The sequence below is a fragment of the Seriola lalandi genome, unplaced genomic scaffold (genome assembly GCF_002814215.2).
Source record: "Seriola lalandi dorsalis isolate HSWRI2012SDOR001 ecotype SW California unplaced genomic scaffold, Sedor1 jcf7180002054519, whole genome shotgun sequence".
NCBI classification, from domain to species: domain Eukaryota; kingdom Metazoa; phylum Chordata; class Actinopteri; order Carangiformes; family Carangidae; genus Seriola; species Seriola lalandi.
The window spans coordinates 2,961,497-2,983,931 of record NW_019525072.1 but is presented as its reverse complement, the minus strand read 5'-3'; the positions used below and the strand labels follow the sequence as shown (position 1 = coordinate 2,983,931).

At 40.5% G+C, this 22,435-nt stretch overlaps 1 protein-coding gene across 2 annotated transcripts; it reads left to right on the top strand.

Moving 5' to 3' along the window:
• The first annotated feature begins 2,687 nt into the window (after window positions 1–2,687).
• Window positions 2,688–21,030, top strand: LOC111660492 (protein kinase C and casein kinase substrate in neurons protein 3). 2 transcript variants are annotated; one of them, XM_023413786.2, is made up of 10 exons: window positions 2,688–2,946; window positions 5,663–5,730; window positions 11,588–11,744; window positions 11,934–12,169; window positions 13,379–13,534; window positions 13,952–14,127; window positions 15,579–15,699; window positions 15,801–15,871; window positions 16,027–16,106; window positions 16,637–21,030. In XM_023413786.2, exons 2-10 carry the CDS (start codon window positions 5,671–5,673, stop codon window positions 16,744–16,746), a joined length of 1,167 nt encoding a protein of 388 aa, XP_023269554.1. In that variant the 5' UTR covers window positions 2,688–2,946; window positions 5,663–5,670; the 3' UTR covers window positions 16,747–21,030. The 2 variants fall into 2 exon arrangements, with proteins under 2 accessions (XP_023269554.1, XP_023269555.1); XM_023413787.2 differs by lacking the exon at window positions 2,688–2,946 and adding an exon at window positions 3,114–3,396.
• Window positions 21,031–22,435: the final 1,405 nt, after the last annotated feature.

Here is a 22,435-nt window from a genome sequence, read left to right as displayed (position 1 = left end):
TTTTCTTAATTACTAATATCCTTCAGTACTCATCAGTACCAAGTAGTGCACAAACTACATTAGTGATATGTTTGAAATTGCCATACATTGCCATCTGGTGGTCACAACACGCAACTGCAGATGTTCACTTAAAAAGTTGTAGTTTTTCCCTGTAGACAGTAGACGGCACAACAAGTGATTATGAAAGCATATGCTGACTTTAAAACAAAACAGGTAAAACAAAAAAGAAACGGAGCATATCTGAAGTTTTTGCAGAGAAAGTCACTGACTCTTATTGCTGTGCACTTTCCTCTGACATCACACTGCATACTTCACAGCACAGGCAGCCAGTCGTTTCAACATGTCTGTATGTCAGTGAGTATTTCTGCTCCTTAGTGGTCACAATGAGTAGGCAATAGCATTGTAATATTTCTGGTTGAAACCTTTAAAATCAAAACTTTTTTATTAGACAAATGTGTAGATTTTCAAATTGTGACAAGCAGAGGGCAGTGTATAACTAAGATTATAGATACTGTGACGGAAACCACCAACTCTCAAGTTGTAGCGGTATCCTGGGAATGCGAGTCGGTTATTGTGCAGTTGAGTCAACAAGAGTGACGTTTACAATTTTCAGGAGTATCTTTATAATCTAAAAGTATTGATACCCTTCTAGAGGTCACAGTGAGTAACTGTAACTTCTCCATCTCACTGGAAATAAACATAGAAAACATGTGGTTCTATAGTTAGTAGTTATTGCCAAATGTTGAGTTATAAGTACTACTAGAGAGCTGGAAAACGTACAACACATAAGTGTAGAAATAGATCAACAACAACATGAAAAGCCATGTAACTGGACTGAGAATTGACCTTTCAAAGCCCAATATGCATCACTGCTTCAGAAAGCTTTCGAAGCCTGGGCTGATTCAGTCTATTTCTACATGAATCTGTCGTTCAAAACTCATAATTTAATTCACATCAAAGTAAACCAGATAAATGTACTTGCATGCATTTTTTTCAAAGACCCCTGCCGATAAAAATCAAGTTTTTAATCATGTTAACACCATTCAACACCATGACTGCGTATTTCCACCTTGGAACTGCAGTGAACCGATGACAGTCTCATAAAAATATATGTCATATAACCCTCGGAGCCAATCCCGTCTACTTGTGGGGACGAGGGACAGGCAAAATAAACAGCTCCAGAGAGCAATAGTTTACATTAGCACAAGAACTAATACTCTGTCAGCCACTGCCAGTTACAAGCTAATAAGCATCATAAACAAATTAAAGATGCTAACTACGTTAACCGTTCTGATATGTCTGCTAGTCGCAGGTTTTGTTGCACAACAAACTCCTCATCTGAGTCTGACTGAGGCCCAAACGTGGCTGAATCTCTCTAATGTTTCCTGTAACGCTAATCATCTTGATACTCTCTGCTCTTTCACTGGTCAACCAAGCGCAAGCAGCAGTGGTGGTGGGCAGGGCGCAAAGCCTGGTCCAGATTTTTCAATGAGGAAGTAAGTGTAAATGTGCTTCCAGCCTTTCCAGCCATTTTTTTTTCACTTTTTATGTGTGAGAACTACATTAAACAAAATATTAATTATATTATTAATATTAATAATCTTAAATTTTACATAGTTTAAAACATGTCTGGAGAGGAACTTTAAGTGTACTGTTTGTAGACTGGATTTTAAAGTCCACTTCTGTAATCGGACAATATTTTCTTAATGTAAATTTATAGACACATTCAACAATACATTTTAACAAAGTAAACATGTGCTTACTTTATTAAAACATTTCAGACTTCTCTGTTTGATAAAAAAAATCCTGTGTATTTGAAGATTTGAAGTTATTTTTGATATCACTTAACAGGGACCTTATTCCACTTGTTGCCATTGTCTGTCTCCTGTAGCTGTTATCATTTTAATTACAGGAGCTCACGTGCTGTCATGATACGATGCCTACCATCCTTCCAGTTTTGATTATAGGATTACTAACGTACGGTTACAGTTTTCTAAGAGCAGGTTTCAGTTGGGGTGTGAGCAATGCAACGTTTCACAGCTGTCTAGTTATTTACATGGCATGTCCTGGCATGACAAAGTTTCATCAGTTCAGCATAGCATGAAGTGTTATGTCACCAAGAGTGGGATACTGTAAGTGACTGTGTACAATTCTTCTTCTGTAAGGGCCTCTGACTTCAAAGCAGCTCTGTTTTACACACACATGCACACACACACACACACACCGGATGTGTCCTCCAGCTGTGGAGGCAGGCCTACCAAACTGTCCCGAGGGAATGTTGTGGGGAGGGAAACGGGGGTTTGAAGACAACAGAGGGATGAAGTTTCCCTTATCTGGTTATGCTGCTTTGTAAAATAGTCAAACATAGTAAATGGGCCATTATAACACACACGCGTTCACATACACACACACAGTCTGGTTGGGTGTCTCAGGTATTGTCTGACTCACCTAGACACACACACAAACAAAAACACAATATGGCACACTTTATCAACACTACTGTGAGGGAGGCAAAGCGAAGTGAATGAAAGAGAGGAAGCGGGAGACGTTCTTCGACGAGTGGTGAAGTACAAAGAACAAGAGAGTAAATTTCCTGCAGCTGTTTTGGAGAGAGAGAGAGAGAGGAATAGAGAGAGAGTAGGAGGCAGGGAAGGAGGGAGGGAGGGAAGGAGGGAGGGAGGGAGGAGAAGGGAAAAAAGGAGCCAACTCATCTGACACAAACAGTGGGCCAAAGAAAGGGGAAGAGCAGGAGCAACACTGTCCTGAACGAGTGGAAAAATCAAAGTTGGAGTGGGTGAAGAGGAGGGTGAAGAAGACAAGGGAGGAAGGAAAAGAGCCCGAGAGTCTGCACAGAAAGTGGATAGGGGAGAAAAAAAAGTTTTAACCAGCCAAACAAAGGAGGAAAAAGGGGGTTGAAGCAGAGAGGGCCCCAACATTCAGAGGGAGGTAAGGAACTTGTTAGCCTGCCACAGCTGATTGGCTGCATTTCAGAGAGATCTGATGGAGTGATTGAGCTCCTATTTCTGCTCCGTGTGTTCATTTGTTGCTATATATTTCCTCTATGCAATGTGTGTGTGTGTTGAGCTATGTATGACAGATGAAACGGGGACAGTGGGAGGAGTGAATGAGTGCGTGCAGGATACAGGGGTGAAAGAGTTTGGTTGGTTGGAAGCTCCACACTGGATCTTATTAATTCAAATGAGCTTCAGGTTTAACTGGTTTTTGTAACTTTTTTTTTTTTTCCTTTTTGTAAATTGTAGATTTAGGGTTTTAAATAGTGGGAAGTGTAGACTAATGCAAGTTACTGGATCACTAGGGGACAAATTTCCTGTCTGACCTACCAGGAGATTATAAAAAGTCTGGAAGACCCATGGTGGAATTAGATCTGTGCTTGTGGTAAGTTATAAAGTATACTCTCTGTTGTACTTACGGGACAGTGTAGTGTGTATATGCAAAGTATTTACATGATAAATATTTCACCACTTAGTTTTACCTTTTGTTTGCTTAATAAAGGTAAGTCTGGAATATATGGATATGCCTCACAATTATCTGAGAGGCCACAGAGCCATTTTCAAACTGCAGTCAGCCAACTACAATTTATTTCATTGATATATGTTTTAAGACTTCAGACTTAGGTTTTGGATCCTCTTAGCGGACATTTAAATTGATTATAAAAGCTATTAAATCTTATTTGGAAGGCCTATGTGACCATCAAATGGATTCCAGTAGATATAGAGCTGTGCACCATACTTTCTCTTGCACACAGACCGAAGCATAATTCCTACTGAACAGTATGAAATCATATTTTAGAGGCATGCAAGTAGATCACAGCTAAGCTAGAAGATTGGACTTCATATTTTCCTTTACAGAGTGAATCTGTCATAGAGTTTACACTGCACACACACACAAGTAAAACGCACATGTCAAAAGGTTGGAGACTACTTAGCAAAAGTTGCAGGAATGTACCACATTATTTGATTTTAGGCAGCAGCAGCAGCAGCAGCAGCAGAGCCCCCCCCAACCCCCACGTTCCTCTGAAAACTCTGACACAGTCATGCCCAGAGGAAAGCCACTCAGCGAGGGGACAGGAAGTCGAGGGCAAGGGTTAAAAGGGAGGCGATTCATTATTTTTGTGACCTCCTGCACATCTTAGTGTTGCGTCTTCAAGGCCTCAGCAGCAGAGATATGACAGGAGTAAGAATGGAAGGGGGAAGATTCAGGCGGGGAGAGGCATGGTGTTGTGCTCTCAGTGGAGCATGTGATGCCCCGTGAACAGCAGGATGTGGAGGGAAATCATTGAATCTAATTGTGTGTCTAACAGAGCCATGAGGAGAGATGGCTGCAGGGAGGAAAACAGGCAAGACATGAAGGCTCAGTCTGGGTGGATTTCAGGGTTTAAAAACACCAGAAGGCAAAAACTGCTGCGTGCTTAAATATTAAACTGGAAAAGTTTCTTTCTCAGAAATTAAACCAAATGAGCATAAAGTAATATTCATCACAAATACTGTATGTACAGCACTTAAGTTAGAGTGAGACAACCTTTTTAGTATGTCACTGACCTTTTGACGTGAGTTTGTGTCTGTTGTTGGTTTAAGAGCATACGAGCAAGTGTGCAGGTGTTTTTTCGTTTTATAATAATAATTAAAAAACAGAGCCACCAGCATGGGAAGAAAGTGAGTGTGAATGATGGGACGCGCATTGACCTTTAGCCCCGGTTTATTTTAGGATAGCTCATGTTTCAAAGCTGGAATTGCTGGGAGAGGACAGTCCTTCCCCCGTTGATGTTGTCATGGCGACTTGCCTTCATTTACTGTACGCCTCCTAGTTCAAATTTACTGTACACGTCAACTCCCACCTGTTTAATGGGTTTACAGAGACTCAACTGTACGGTTCAGTCCCTGACATGTTACATCTGCTGCATATCTTCACATCTTAAATAGGTAGCTGCACATGGAAAGACTGTGGAATAGCTCGAGTCATTTTTATTAAAATAGATTTTAATGATTTGATTTAAAAAGCTGTAACACTAACAAGTAAATAACTAAGAGTAGCTGAAAACCACTCCACATGAGAGCAGAGTAAATGGAAATAAAGGATAAAAGGTGCACGGTGGTTTGCAAACCAAACCAAATCGACCTAAACATTCATTGCTCAGTCGTATGAAAAAATACTGTAACATCCACTTTTATATCCACTCGTTCCATTAGTCAGTCGATGAAGGGTTACGTGAGTTCATCTGACAGGGCTGTGGGGTATGTCTGACAAAAAAAAGAAAAAAAAAACACTGTTAGAGGAAATGGCTTCCTAATGGATATGTGGTTCTTGGTGGTGGTTTAGTTCTGGATTTGATAATTATCCACGATGTAGTTGGCGAGATAATCGTGTGAGAGTCACTGTAGTTCTGATATATCCTCTAACTGGAATCATTTTTGATTGATTGACATTTAACTAGGTTTTATAATGGTTGCAGGAGGGGTTCTTTTAACATTTTCTGAACTAGATGACAGTAGTAGTAAGGAACTGGCTGTTCATATTGTTGCTACAAAGCCACAAAACCTTCATTGTGTATGTGTGGAAGCCGATAACAGAGAGGTCAGTGTGCACCTTAACAGGCAGAGTGATACCACAGTCTGAACTAATCATATTCTCTTTACTGTCTCAGAGAACAGGATGTCGACGCTGCCATCAGAAAACAGCCCTGAAGATGCCAACAATCGCAGCTTCTGGATGGTAAGAATATGTGTGTTCTATATATATGTGTGTGTGTGTGTGTGTGTGTGTGTGTGTGTGTGTGTGTGTGTGTATGTTTGCCTCTTTGAATCCTGACAGGACAGCGAGATACACAACATAGCTTCTGCCTTGCTTTCTCCAGTCTCAGTGACCTTCCAGTGAAGACAGACGTACAACAGTTTTGTCGTTCAGGCTCCGTATCATTGTAAACAAGGCTGTGCTTTGATTTCTGAATGTGAATAGTAACCACTGTATATACACTCTGAGCCAGCTCGTTTAGGTTTAACTGCGCTCACAGAAGGTTTTCGAAGGTTTTTTGTTATAGTCTTTGGCTCATTAGGTATTTGATTGTCTGTGTTTGCTTGACAAAGTAGTCTGCTCAGGGGTCACGTCTCTAAGGAACCAGGATGGGGTTTTTCCATTTTCAGTGCTCTCTGCAACATTATTGTTCTGCTACACTACGACTGCCTGATAGTTTTATTTGTGGTGTCTGCTGCCAGATAACGTTTGGCTTTGTAAAGCACTTTGAGCTGCAGTTATCTATGAAAGGTGCTATACAAATGAAGGTAATTATTATTATTGTTATTATTATTATTATTTCAGCTTCTGTACACAGATCTTTTACTTTTAAAAAAACAACAACTTTACATTAATTCAGCAGATGGGTTTGTCCAGAATGACTTATATGGGAAACACATATGCTTTGTAGCAGAGAGTTAGATGAGAATATTGATACCGCTCTCCATCCATGCATTAGTTATATCGCTTGTCCTGAGGGTCACAGGGGGCTGGAGCCGATCCCAGCTGACGTTGGGCAAGGGCGGGGTACACACTGGACAGGTCGCCAGTCTATCACAGGGGATACCACACACGTGTCTGCCAAATTAACACGTTATATCTTGTCTATTTAATCCATTCAAAAACCAAAGTGTAAATGAAATGTCATAGTATTAGAAGACGTTTTGTGGTGCACAATTTCTTGGCTGTGACGAGACTCCAGTGTTATTTAATGAGCTTTAAAGGTGCTGGCTGGTGGATTTTTTTAACCATTGAACAGGCTAGCAGTTTCCCCCTGTTTCCAGTCTTTGTGCTAAGCTAAGTTAATTGGGTGTTGTCTGTAGCTTCATATTTCAGCATATTTCTAAACATTGTCTCTTTAAAATAAGAGCTTCACCATAATGTTTCATAAAATATTCCCTGAGTGCAGTATTTTATTGATGGATACTGTTAACAGAAGAGGTGATGGCACATTATTTCATAGCTCTAACACAGACAGAATAAAGACCTGAAGCTGAAGTGATTTACAGATTAATTTTAGCTTAAATCTAAAAAAAGTATCTGACTTTTTATTTTATTCCCAATGACTGTTCCTCTTTTTGAAATGGGCTGGATTTGAACCGCAGCAGGAAAAAAACATCATCCCACTGGACTTTTCCATTGTGTGAACGACTGTGTGCACTCTGTTTACACGACACCACTCTGTGTTTTAAACACTTCCAACATTCAAAGTGCCTTACTATCTAATTTGAGTGTGCTACCGCTTTAATATTGGCTTTGTGTCCCGTTGGCCTCAATGGGCTGCCCCACTTTCATCTCTCCCCTCCTGTAATTTTGGCAGCCTCCTGTAGTGCTGGATGTGTTTCCAGTTATGCTCCTGTCTGTGTCATCCTGCCGCCATGCTCAGGGGCTGTCTGTCATTATACTGCAACATTCAGCTCCACTGTTTCGTATTTGTAAAGTCAGTCAGGAGGTTTGCAATTACAGCAGATTCTGTAGAGTATACAAGTGGGCTATTCATACTGATAGATACATACATGCTGCAGTGACACAGACTCTGTTCCTGGTCCCGTGTTACACTACTAGTCACCACCAATGCACTGCATGGTCAGACTCTCATGTTGAGTCCTTATTCAGGATCATCTGAACAGATCCTCTTGCTGTTTTCATATATAAAGCAAAACGATTGTGTTTTAAAATCAGCAGCAGACTTTGTAAATGTTGGACTGGATTGTTGAGTCTATGTATCTTTTTAAGACAAACATTTCTGTCAGGGCTTTTCTTCTTCTCTTGTTTATTGCTGTGCAGTGTCTCATAAAGTGGACAAGTTTTGTAAAAACGAGGAGATGAATGTAAAATTTGGCATGAGAATAGTTTAGTTCTTCTGTTACTTCTATTAATACTACAACTGCTGCTGGTATGAATAGTACTAGTTCTATTTTACTATTTTAATCCATCACTGCTACTATTCTTAGTTTAGCCACTACTACTACTACTACTACTGTTGCAAGTACTACTGCAGTTCTTTTACTGTAACCATAAGTAGCTTTTACTAATACTTTAACTATACTGTTTCCAAGGAGAAATCTGTCTAAAACACAGAACACAGACTTAAAAATGCATAAAACACATTCAAAATACAGCAAAACAAATGCTAAAGCCCCCACATAATAACATACATCAGTGACAGTATAAGATCTGATCTGTAATACATCCAGCTGTCGTCATGCCGCCCATGATTAAGATCACCCTCCCTACACACACACACACACACACACACACACACACACACACACACACACACACTTTTATGTGGAAAACTGATCATCAGCTGACTCATCCTGAGAATTTAACAGTTTCATGGCATGAGAGATAAAAGAGTGATATTCCTCCTCTCTCTGTGCAATGACACGCTTTATAGTCTGGATATGATCAGTTTTTTGTGAGATGAGGTTACCGTGGCCGTTTTCATCGATGCTGCGTTTTGTTGCCTGAACAGATTTGCATCTGCCTCAGAGATCGGCCAACTGAGTCTTTGCAGCGTTGCCGCTGGCCTCAAACTGGATTCCTCAGCTGTTTCTGATTAATTCTCAGACGAGAGCGAGGAGATTCAGTGCAAACCACAACAGAGGCAGAAAGAAAGTAAGGAAGAAGGAAAAAGGGAGAAACAAGGAGGGTTGGGGGCACTGATGAGAACCCCCCCCCCCACACACACACACACACACACACACACACACACACCCAGTCGATTCTGTTTAAGGCAAAAAAAAAAAGGCTGTCAGTGTAAATGTAAATCTCTTTTACAGGCAGGGTGCATGTTTTTGCACATGCTCTGTTTTAATTTTTCACCTTCAAATTTGTGATGATCAGGGGAAGAAAGAAAATGTCCTTAGACGTGTGAATGCACAACAACATGGGAAATGTCACATACCTTAAATGATGCATTACCAATAAGGCTAAATATTACCAACAGCTCAAATCTGACTTGAAAACATAAGAAAAGAAAATATCTATAAGTGTAACTTCATATTCTGTTGAAGATGTCCTAAATCTTTAATCTACCTGTAGCAGAAAACATACTGAATATTTGTCTGACCATTGCTGCTCGCATCATCAACATGTTTTAACATATAAAGACTTAACTGACCGACCTTTCCAATGCACTTTGCGTTTAATTAACCACTAATTAAGACTCCCATTAGGATGGAAGAACTCTTAATTAGTGGTAAAATACAAAGATCCTGGTCTTTGATTATCAAACACAGAGTCACTGTGGGTCTGCACAGGTCTGTTCTCCACCTAGAACGAGCAGTTGTTGTTACTCTGGGGAATGAAAGATCATCTTACAGAGAATTTGCCAAAGAAAAGAAGAAAGTACGAGCTCTGTAGCTTGCAAAATCAAAAAGCCTCAAGAAGCTGAGGAAAGCTGTACACTGGGTGCTGTGTGTAATGTATTTAGTGTGTATGAAAAGCATGCAGACAGGGATGGCATCAGTTATAAGGCAGACATACAATATGCCGATGCAGGTGTAACAAATAACATTAATGATGACGTTAAGTTTTCCTAGTAAGCCATGTCAGTGAGCCAGCACGCACAACGCCAGTGACTGGAGCTGCTGCTGTGTCTGACAAGTGTAAATGTCAGCCATGAGAAAGTCCTGCTGTATTTCGTAATTTTACAGTATTTACAATAAGTGCATTACCTCAGATGATTTAACACAACATGACAACATACATCATGTCCACAAACCTTCAACCAGCTGTCTAAACGTGTCACTGATTAACAGACAGAGTCTGACAGAAAGCGAAAAAGAGAGTAGGAGTGAGTGCTGAGTAGGAGCTGATGGCGACTGCCAGGAAAATTGCAGAGAGATTTCCAGATTCCACATCCACAAACAACACACTTGCTTCAGATATGTTATTACGCTCAGTGCCTTCCCTCTGCTGCTGCCCTCTTGTCCTCCTTTTCTACCGTCTCTGTCTGGCTTTTTATGGCCAGGTCTCTCGTCCTCGCGTCGTCCACCGACCACACCCTGCGCTGCTGCCGGCATTAGAGTTTACCACAGGAAACGTAATGCCACTAAAGTGTCACTTGTGGCACGTGGGGGTTGACCTTAGACGGCTGCAGCAGTGTGACAGCTGTGAAGGGAGACTAGGGTGCAAGTTGTGACTAACTGACCAAAGAATGTGATGCAGACCAGTGGCTGTACAAGCAGGAATGGTAGTAGTTGTAGCACTAATAGATATGAATCTATGTCAAACACAGGTGTAAATAAAAATATTAATAGTGGCTACGTTCCAATTAGCTCTTCCAGTTCCAGTTCATGGTTTTGGGCATGCTGACTAACTGGCACAACTCTCTGGGACACCTAAATGGAGCAGAGCAGTCGTTAAAGGAATAGGTCAACATTCCTTACATAACCATGTAGCTAGAACCAGGAGCTGGTTAACTTAGCTTAGCATAAAGACTTGAGAGAGAAGCAGGAGCTTTAACATTTTACTGAGCTTTAGAGGTGCTGGTAGACACATTTTGTAATGTCAATGTAGTTGTTTCTCCATGTCTCCAGTCTTTATGCTAAGCTAAGCTAACCAGCTGCTGACGGTAGCTGGATATTTAGCGTACGGATGTGAGAGTGGTCAATCTTCAATCTAACAATGCAAGAAAGCAAATCAAGCTATTTGTTTAACGTCATCAATCCCACTGTTTCCCTGCTTTTGACAGTATAGTTAAATATCAGCTGTGAGAGAGGTCTATAGGAGGAATATTAGTGTTTGCAGTTGTAGTAGTTAGCGAGTGGTAAGAAGTCGTTGCATTTACAGTAGCAGCAGTAGTACGGCACCAGTATTTCAAAGGTAAGAAGTTTTAAAACTAAGGGTGATACTGCTTTTGCAAAGGATTGAAGTTTTAAGAAAAACGTCTTTAAAATCCCTTGTTTTCATTGGCATTTGGTGCAAAACAACAATCTTTTATTTTCATTTTTATCCGTCTATATTTTCCATTCTGTCTTTCACTTTTCTGTCGCACTACTGTTGTGCTACATAAACAAACTTACTTTACTTAGTAGAAAGAGCTGGAGTACTGTGCTTAGTACCAGCATCAGAAGTAATAAAAGGACGATTGCAACTTACAATTGAGGGTGTCCTGTTGTAGCAGAGGTTGTAGTTTTAATATGGCAACAGAGGTACTATTCATGGTAATGATAACAGTATAGGTAGTAGTAGTAGTCATAGTAGTAGTAGTAGTATTAAGAGTAGAAGAGCCATGCTGACTTGAACTATTTAAATGTTCAGTATTAAGTTTTTGAATTAGTTTGGTCTAATTCAGTTTATGGTCTACAGGCTGGTTCCAGGAATAAACTGTGAGCAGATGTTCTCCTCTGTGCCATTGAAATGTTGACACTATAAAGAAAAGAAACCAGAGGACTGTGTTGAACACTGGTAAATTGTCCATGTTCTGCTTTTTCAATACCAAAAAAAGGTTGGGTTTTATTATGGGGGTTTAAAGCACAAAGTCCACTGAACCTCCCGCTGTTTATCTGGTGTGAACAGTAGATCATCCTCTCTCTTTGTGTCCTGGCAGCCTGGTAACTATCAGCGCACTGTAAAGCGAACAGAAGATGCTTTCCAGGCCTGCAATGACATAGTGGCGTGTTTCCAAGAGAGAGCTCGCGTGGAGAGGCAGTACGCCCAGCAGCTCAGTGAGTGGAGCAACAAGTGGAAGCCAGTAGTGGACTCCAGTGAGTACAGTAACTCCCACCCCCCAGCTAATTCTGTCTACAACATGATGAACATGTAAATAATGATCATGAAATTTCCTGATAGAGATGGTAATATATTATTTTGGTTACATCAGAATCATTTCTAAAATACAAAGAAAAATACAAGAATTTGTCATTCCCTCCTTTTTCCTCCATCTCCTCCCTCAGGTCCTCTATATGGATCTCTTATGAAGGCTTGGCAGTGTTTTTTGTCCTCCGCTGACCGGCTAGCCTCCTTACACGCCTCCATCTGTCGCTCCCTGGTATCAGAGGATGGAGACCAGGTCCGGACCTGGCAGAAGGACACCTTCCACAAGAAGCTATTTGGAGGCTTCAAGGAGTCCCAGGACATCGAGACGGGCTTTGCACGTGCTCAGAAGCCATGGGCCAAACGACTTAAAAAGGTCAGTTTCTATGTTGTTTTTGTTGTTTAATTAATCTTTGATTGACTCTTTTTTGCTATATTTTTTATTAATTCTCAATTATTTCCAATTCCATGATTTCCGCTCAGCGATCCTTGGAAATATCACTTATTAATTGGCTCAGATGAGTTGTTTCCAACCTTTATTATGAAACAAATCATTTCATGGTTAGAGATTTGAGACGCTTATTATTCTTCCATCCTTTTAAATAGTCATAAAGCTGGTCTCTTCTGAGAGGCGACTCTTTGGGCTATCAAAAAGTCAGAATTAGCCAAAATGATACTGTCACAAATTCACAGAGATAAAAACATTGTAGAAATGAATGTTTCTCTCAATTATTTATCATTTCATCTCTCTGTTTTGTATGAATTCCTGTTAGATAATAAGCAACTGTGACATTGGGATCGTATAATAGTTAACACAGAATTGTGAGGCTTTGCGTCTTCAAATGATGTGTAGTTTGTTGAGGTTTCATGAGGGTTAAACTGCCACCTGGATTAAGGTACCAAACCCCCCTCTGGTCACATGTTTAGGCTGCTTCTTGTAAAGGGGTTTTAAAGTTCACTAAACATCAAGCTCTTTCCCACAACTCCCAGAACATCCAGTCTTCTGCTGTAGTCGTGGCATTTTGTTGTTTGTTTTTTTGGAGTTTTTCTCTGTCACTTTCCCAACTTACATTTTCCCATGCGGCCCAGAACTTCAGTGACCTGAACAGAGACCTTTAAACCAGTAACCCACTTCTGCAGAGTTTCTCTTATGCATTCAGAAGCAATGAGCCACTTGAATCTGTGCTGTCCTGTGATCTGAGAGCAGCTAAGGACAAGAGGACATCCATCAGAGGCAGAATTACACATCTGCATCTAAAATATACACAAGCGTCTCAGAGAATCAATACTTCAAGCATAACAGTGTCTGTAACATCACAAATGGGTATTCATTAAGTAAATGGCCTCAATTCAAGGTCTATATTTATACCACAGGGATGTAATGCATTGCTATTTAGGAATGAGTTTACTCTGGGTATCAGTAAGATGCCTTCTAAAGACAGGTGAATCTCCATTTTCAATATGAGCTTTAGGATGAAGTGCTCTTCAGTGGATGGCGTCATGTAATGTCCTTCATTTGCAAACTACTTCTCCACTACTGTGTACATTTACCAGACAGCAACGGTGTTTTCTGGCTCGTCCACAGCTGGATAAAGCCAGGAGGGCGTACCACAAGGTGAGCCGTAAGGAGCAAGTAGCCAGGGAGCGAGAGGCACACGCTCAGGGAAACCCGGATGTCGCCATCGACAAACAAAAGAAGATCCAGGAGGAGAGAGAGCTGGCGCAACAGGAGGCCGAGAAGGTACAAAAACACACTCATTCTCTCTTTGACTGGAGTTTGATTCACTTTCGTGTAACTGTGGATTGGTTTCCATCTGTTCGATCAGCTTAACTCGAAATTTCATCAGTGATTAAAGGTATCCTGTGGAGTTTTTAACTGCTAGTGCGATGAATTAGTGTTTTTGTGAGTGGGTTTCCATCTTGTTTTTGCGCTAAGAAACACAGCAATGTCAACAAAGGCAGGGAAGAACAAGACTGCCGACTAGCACACATAGATGTAAACCATAAAGGTTTGAAACTACTACGAACTGGAGGCTGAAAAAAAGCATTGAAGTAGTAGAGTCAAGTGTGGTGGAAAGAAGTGGTAGTTTGTGTGGAATATTTAATTCATGTTTGATGCATGTGAGAAGTGCGACTATATTCATATTCATGTTTACAGGTTCGTTCCCGCTATGAGAAAGTCCTGGATGAGGTGAACCGCTACGCTCCTCGCTACATGGAGGAGATGGAGTCCATCTTTGACCAATCGCAGGACGAAGAGCGGAAGAGGATTGTCTTCCTTAAACAGGCCTTCCTCTCCATCCACAAACATCTGGACATTACCAACAATGAGAGGTGAAGCACAGAGCGTTGTGTGTTGGTTGTAACACCTAAGATGCTGCCTCTGCTGACCAGATGTAGGTCGATGTGTGTGGTTAAGCAAGCAGAACAGATTTTTGGTTGGACTGGAACAGCAGGGCCAGAACTACTGGACTGAATGCAAATGTGGCTGAATGACTGACTGAGTGATGAAGTTATAGCGTTGGTCAGCAGAATACCAGCAGAGTGATAAGGTTACACCACTGGTTGGCAGGTCGAGTGTTGGAGTTTCCCCATTAATTGTTGCTCTTTCAAAATGATACTGACTTTTCAGACCCCTTTAGCAACTTTTGTTTTTTCAAAGAAGCACCGAATGATAATTTCACAGCACAGCGTTTGTCTTTAAGTCATGGGAATGGGGATTTTGTCAGACGATGCTGTGGTTATAAAATCTGCTGGTTAACAGGCTGGTAAATAGGCTGTGTTTCTTGTTCTGCTGTCTTACAACAGAAACAGAAAAACATGTAAATGAACTGTATTAAAATACAGTGTGTGTGTGTGTGTGTGTGTGTGTGTGTGTGTGTGTGTGTGTGTGTGTGTGTGTGTGAGCACAGAGAGGAGGAGAGAAGCAAACAGATAAAAGGCTGAAACAGGCTGACACTAGGCAGAGTGCAAATACGACCCGGTCCAGCCATATACTAGATTTTGACCTTGACTTGTTTAACTGCGGTTTCCCCAGCTTGTGTATGGCTGTGTATTTAGAGCTAAGTGTGTAAAAAATCAATAATTTGACTTAATTTAGCCCTAATTAAAAGCACTTTCACTACATATTAGCACATGAGTGTTTCTAAGTGTGTCACTTCAACTCTAATAAAGGAAATAATAGCTAAGACAGTGACTCAATTACTTTATAAAATCTGCAGGAACCACATGGGGATATTGGGTAGATGAGAGAAATTATATACTCTATTAATCTGCTTAATTTAAAGGTAATATTTAAAATGCTCAGGATGGCAGTGCTGGCAGATTGTGTGCCAATTAGAAGTTTAAATAAGCTTTTATTACTGTATAATCATCAAAGAAACATAAGTTAGTTAAACTGAATACCACTCCATTAACTATCCAGATGGCACATTAAGTATACAACATATATTCCTGCTCCTTGTGTTTTTATATCGTGCTGATTATGAGACATTGTAAAGCCTGACGAGCACCACTTCAATGAAAACAGAACCATTTTTCTGTCTGAGAATGATTGTTGAGATGTTTTACGATTAAATAATGAGAATACTTACGTTGGAAACATTTAGAATGAAGGCAGAAAAGTATCTCGCAGGTTCAGGATACACCTATGTTGTATGTATTTACCATATTACGAGTATTAACCACAGAAGAGAAATAATTTCCTCCATCGAGTATTTAAGAAAGAGTACCTGCTAGCGGATAAAAGTTTGGCTTCTCTTATTTATTCACCACTTGTCTTATAGTGTGAGAGCCGTTTACAATGAGCTCCACAACACACTGATGGGCATCGATGAGCAAGAGGACCTTCGCTGGTGGAAAAACACCCACGGGCCTGGCATGCCCACCGACTGGCCTCACTTCCAGGTACTTTAGTTTTTATTCTTGTTTACAGTTTCCATATACCAAACTGATGTGAGGTTTTTGTTCTTCACCGTAGTAATTCTTTTATTTCACTGTTTTTTTAGGAATGGACACCTGAAAAGAAAACCAAAAAAGGGAAGAAGGACGTGGAAAAGAAAGGAACAATAGAGAGGAAGTGAGTACAGATTGTAATGTCGATTTATCCCAGAGGCAGTAATTATGCAGGGGTCTGTGTTTTTACACTAATGTGATGCCCTTTAGCTGTAACTGATCCATCTGTCTCTCCGTGTCTCTTCTTTTTGTCTTTCTGACGTTTTTTTCGTCATCTAGTGTGATGATTGGAGGAGTGAAAGTCAGAGCTCTGTATGATTATGTTGGTCAGGAGACAGATGAGCTGTCATTTAAAGCAGGTAAACACACACACAAACCTACTGAGCTGCACCACTGTAAATAGCATTTATTTGAAACAATATGTAGCATAGTGTATATTAGTGTAACTCGGAGTACTGTTCATACTATATATATATATATATTTAAATAGTCTAATTGTCTGTTATGTTGATGGATCAGTTGATTGGTTAATTTAATCTGCAACTATTTTTCTAAAATCAATCAGTTATTGAATTTATTGTCTCGATAATAAATTCAGTATCTCTGAGTGTTGGACTGCTGGCTGGATAAAATGAACAATCTGAAGATGTCCATTGGGCACTGGTAAATTTTGTGATGGTCTTTTTTTGGTATTTTCTAACATTATATAGACGATTGAGTAATGGATTAATGTTGAAAATAATCTGCTGTTTGATAGACAGAAGGGCAAACCATTCAAATGCTTGGGTCCTCGAAGGGGAAAAGATGTGCCCCTCATATTGACACATTTTGGTGGTCTTCTTTTGAATTTTAATTATGAGAAGAATGAAATGTCTGGTTCTCGCTGCAGGTGAGGAGTTTTTGAAGATCGAGGACGAGGACGATCAGGGCTGGTGTCGGGGGATGAAGGACGGAGGGTGGGAGGGGCTTTACCCAGCCAACTATGTAGAGGTGGTGTAGTTATCGCACCGTTAGTAGTTATCGAGACCGAGAATGAAAGATCTTGTTACATGACACGCTTTATTTCACTGTGGAGGTCACAGCCTGGTGTCAGAAAATAAACCAAGTAGCTGTTAGCCAAAGATGTGGTCTGTGACGGAGGATGTTTTAGCATATAGAGATTTTTAAAAACACTTCCCAGGTTGTGTAACCTCTCGAAGGATTTTGACAAATGTTTTAATATATACAGTATGCATAGACCACTTGTATTGAAGCCATATGATAAACAATGCTTTAATGTAAAGAAAAAAAATATGCTGGACTCTCAAGGTACATTATATAATTGAAATTGCATTACAGGACTGCTATTTTCTTTGAGCTGTTTTATTTCTGTTTTTGCACCTCGACACAATGCTATTAAAATGTTCACAAAGCCTCACAACATATGAAGAAAGTGATGCTAATACTGTGATTATCATTAATCTGAAAAAGCCATGCAAGTGGAGTCGGTAGTTAGCTTTATGATCTGTGTTTCTCTTTTGTTTTTGTGGTTTAAAGGAACAGGCTGAAATTTTAGGAATGTGGTTGTTTTGCTTTCTAACTCTCAGTTAGATAAAAAAAAAAAAAGAAGAAGATGGATATCAATTTTATCTGTGTGTCAGGTACAGGGGGAAACTAGCCCAGAAGCATCAACACACATTCCAGGAACACCAGTGCTGTCTTAGTTTGTGTGTTGTTTACTTCAAGCAACTATGATCAATATTTTATATTAACAGTGCATCAGTTGACCACTTGTGTGTGGACGGGGTGAGAAAGGCCGATCGTAGTGGAAAACCCAGAGAGGATCATCCCCCAGCTCTGCAGTTCCTTTCAGCTCTGTGGGGCTTTATACGATATGTCGGCTCATTGTTTTGGTTTTCTGCCCTGCAGCTTTTGTTTTGGTTCACTCTCGCTGCTCTCGTAGCCTTGATTTTGGCTGCAGCAGGCAGCTGTTTTCATCAAAAACAAACAACAAAAAAAAAAACCTCTGAAAAACCCACTGTACACTACCTGCTTGGCATCAAACAGCAGACAGGCACAGTGAGCAACTAGCTGGTGTGAGATAGTGGAGAACAAAACAGGAAAAAAATGAAAGTAAATGTTGGACTTGCATTTTTATCAGGTGGCCAGAAATATGAGTCCAAATGAATGTTCATGCTGCTCGATGTCTGGTGGATGTAGCCCCTGAGTACAAACACACACAAGAGCAAAAGCACAATATTAAAGAAACACGCTCCAGATCCAAAAATGTTACAAATGGTAAAATGCATTAAAGCAAACACACAAACATAAATTACCCCCCAAAAAAAGTTGTGTTCTCCCTTTATGTGTGTTTTCCTTTCTGTTTTTTTTTTTTTTTTTTTTTTTTTAGCAATTTGCAGCTATTTCTTTTTTTGGAGCCTATTTCCCATTTTTACTTTTTCATTGGCTTTACGATTAGACTTTTGCTTGTGCAGTGTGTTTTGACCATATTAAACATTCAAACGTTTCTGCTGCTCCCAAGTGTCTAAAAGAGAAAAAATTGGTTGTTGGAGGTTTAACCAACAGCATGTACAACAGACCTCCGTTGTCATGGCAGCAACAATAATTCTCACAGGAAACGAACAGTGGTCTCGTGTGAAAGTTTTCCTTGACCCATCCATCCATCCCAACCTCCTCCTTACACAGACTGTCGCTAAACTTCGTCATCTGACTTCCTCCTTTGTCGTCATAACTACAACAACCACTAGAGGTCGCTAACTGTAAACTGACCCAGTGTCTATAGTGTCAGAACATAATTCAGGTGAATTGCCAGCTAAAAATACACGGAAGACACTGACTGACCAGCAGGCACCTTTAAAATCATATATTGGGAAACCCCAATAGGTCTTACTAGGTCTTACCCAACTTAAAGTAACAACATGAGTTTTTTAAGCTACATAAACAATGGAGAAAGACTGAAACATTGACTCCTTAAGTGGCCTTTGCATAATCACAATAATGCACTCTGAGTTACTGATATAGAGAGTAATGGACTTGGCAGAGGAGACGGTGCCCCACTTTAAGTCTCAGCCTTCTTTGCCTCCTCTTAATTAATTATTTCTTGTACTGGGACACTTTGTTGTGCATTATCACTTACATAATGTGTAAATAAGACAGCTCTGCAGTTCATGGAACACATATCTTGGAGTGGCTGAGGCTTGGGGAGGAACAGTGGTTTGTCCATTAACTGCTGGGCTGGTGGTTCAGTCCTTGGCTCCTTCTGTCCACACTAAGCCTCAAGATCACTCATGATGGCCAGACCAGCGCCTTGCATGGCAGCTGTACCACCGTCAAGGGAGGTAGGACCCATTACCCACAAGCATCTTAAGGCCTAGACAATCTGTATTTTTCATCTTAGCATCAAGATGCTTCTGGGACAGAGGTTCTAGGTCTGAACGTGTCCTAGATGCAACACTATCTCAGCACATCCTTCCTCATCAGATTCTCAGTTTGACGCCAAACATTCATATTTCTCAGCGTGTCGGACTGTTCCTTTAAGATAAGTACTGGGGAACAAGTAGTTTTCCTGTCTGTCTGTAATATCTAATCATCTGTTGCTATACTGTATGCATGACACCGATCATGGAGAGCATCTTTACCAAAGTAAGAAACTGCTGGGTTTGCATGTTTGTATGTGCTGTGTGTATTTGTCATGTAAAAACTATGCATATTCCCCATGAATCCTTTTTTTGCAAACCGCCAGTCTTTTGGAAATAAAATGTTAAAGTGTTACACAAACAAAAGAAGTGTTGTTGAATGGAGTGGAAAGAATTAGTGTGGCTGTGAGTGTGTGTGTGCGCATTTGTGTGTGTGTGTGTGTGTTAGTTTGTTTGAAAGACTCGAGGGAGTTGTTACATATGTGTGTGTTGAGCTTGTGAATCACCATGCCATCATCCTCTCGAGTCCTGCCGGTGGGTGTTATTACATATACGGAGCTGTCAGCTGTCACACACACACACACACACACAGTCATTTTTAGGTCTTGTGTTTGAGTCAAGAGTAGTGTGTGCAGGTCAAACATTGCTCTTTATCATGATGATGCCACCACAGAGTCAGATGTATCCTGACATCAACACATGGCCATCAGCCAAGCAACCCCCCCCACACACACACACACACACCCCACACACACACACACACACCCTCCCACACCAGTGTTTATCTTTGAGCCAGCCAATAACAAGGACTGCAATGATAAATCTTGGTATATTGTTACACTTTACACACACGCACGCGCTCACAGGCGCACTTTTGTCGTAAATACAAGCAGACAGGAGGATGTAGGAATATCTGTTTCCACAGCCGTAATGGAGATAATGATGTCAGCCTGGAAGGAATTTCCTCACCTGATGACAGCTTCCTTGCTTGTAGCAGTGGCAGACTTATCTGTAATCACAAAGACAGTCTCAGCTGAGCTCCCACATCCTTCACTGTGAGGCACATATTTCTGACAACATACAGGAAAACCTTCAAACGATGGAATACACAAATTACACTGAAAACAAATGCTTTCATCTACCCATTGAGGATTTTGACAGACACAGAAACCAGATTGTATTTTGCTTAGACTAGATTATCGGTCAGTTCCAGTGTTGAAAGTGTTCGGATTGATTATAAAGTAGTACGATAAAGTCCTGCATTGAAAATGTACTAAAGCTTGCACTACTCTGTTTTCTATCCACTAGGGAGCTGTGAGGATAAAGTTTGAACACATCTTTGACAGAAGTTGATTTGTTGAACTTGTGAGCAAGCAGTTGCTTATTTACACATCACCAGATCCAGAGCGACACCATCGTTCATTTGACGTTGTGTTTCTGGCCACCTGATGAATGTAAGTCAAATGTTCTCTCTTTTTTAGCTCTGTTTTTGGTCTCCACCAGCAGGAAATATATGACTCTTTAGCTGCTAAATGCTCCACTATGTTCACCAGCTAGCAGGTGAGCAGGCAGTGCGCAGTGGGTTTTTAAAGCCTTTTTCACTAAAACTTTCCTGCTGAATGCAACACCATGAGAGTCAACATATCAAATTATTAATATCAAAGGTAAATGTAGTAACTGTGCAGTGTTCTGTTCTATTATTTTTACTGCTATATTAATGTGTAAACAGTATTTTAATGTTGAAAAGATCTAGTTGATTCAACATAAAATTATGCTTCAGTTAAGTTTATGGTCCCCTGCTGTAAAACATGGTTGAATACATCATATTTTCAATATATAAAACGTGTAACATTTGTTTTAATAACAATGTTTGTTCCTCTGTTTTGTCACCTTCATCAAACCTGCAGAAGTTTGTGTCAAAGGAAAAGGTTACAACACCACATTGATACCTTTCTACGGATTGCATATATACGGATTGCGTATATTATATTTCAAGAAATAATGACTAAATTCAGCTAATCTACTGTAAGTAAAACATTTTGTAGGATTTTGTAAAGCTTAATCTCCAAAGTAATCTGTGGTCATTTATCAAATAAAATAAAAAGTTGCAAAAAAATGTTCCCCGCAGGAACCAGATGTCAATGTAATGGCAGAAAGACGTTGGACTCTAACGACCCTAACATCTGGCGCATGTTTTAATTTTGGTTGGAAATAAGAATCAGGTTGACATCAAAATTGACATTGTGGCATTTAGCAGATATTGGGTTTTGCTCACGTTCAACTAAATATCAGCGTCTAACAACGCTGGTGAGAAGCTGTGTGTCTGCAGGGGGATGTCAAGATCTCAGTAGTCGTCCACCAGTGTGCCTTACAGATCATCCCTGATGCCCCAGTGTTTCACTTTAACATACAGCGACTTCAGCGATAGTTGCACATTGTGAGGAAGGAAAAGACCGTTTCTCCCACAACAATCCGTCAAAAAGAGGTTCACAGATGAATAAACTCCTCATGACACCTAAAAATGCACTATCGGGAAAAGTGGCTCAAAGGCCACCGGCGGTGGTCAAATGGCAAGTGGGAAAGTCACTTTGTCATGAGTCATCCTTCATCTTGTTTTCAACCAGCAGCAGAGTACATTTATGTGGAATGACAAACCGAGTCCATGACCTGAGTGCTTGTTTCCCGCAGTGAAGTGTTCTGCCAGCTCTGTTATGGAGTAGACTTTATTTTGACTTGGCTTTGGTCCACAGAACCCTTTAAAGAAAAAGGTTATTACGAGTGAATACGCTGCCATCCAGACTGATCACACTGATCTTCCAAGGAGTATTTCTTTGCATTTAGGAGCTGAGCCGTTCAGGATGAAACTGACCCTGATTCATACTTTGATAAATGTGAAACTAATGCCAACGACACATGATGGGAAACAAATCATGTTAAAGTTGTGAGCTCTCACTAGACCTATAATTTGGCAGCTTCACCTGTGGGTCACTTTAGACATAACACAGAAAGTTGTAACTGGTGGCGCAGAAATTTGATCTGCATCCAGAGCTCAATGTCTTTTTCTGTCACATTAGAGGCTGAAAGGGGAACAAGTTGTTTTAATGCTCCAGTGGATTTAAAAGGGAACAACAATGCTGAAAGAAAGAGAATTTACCCAGCATCCTTCAGTTCGGGCATTCCCTGCTAACATCCTGTTTGACTTTGACTCCAACAGTCCCACCGCTCGGAGTCACAGTGGCCGCCCCTCAACAAACATCACGCTGAACTCTGCT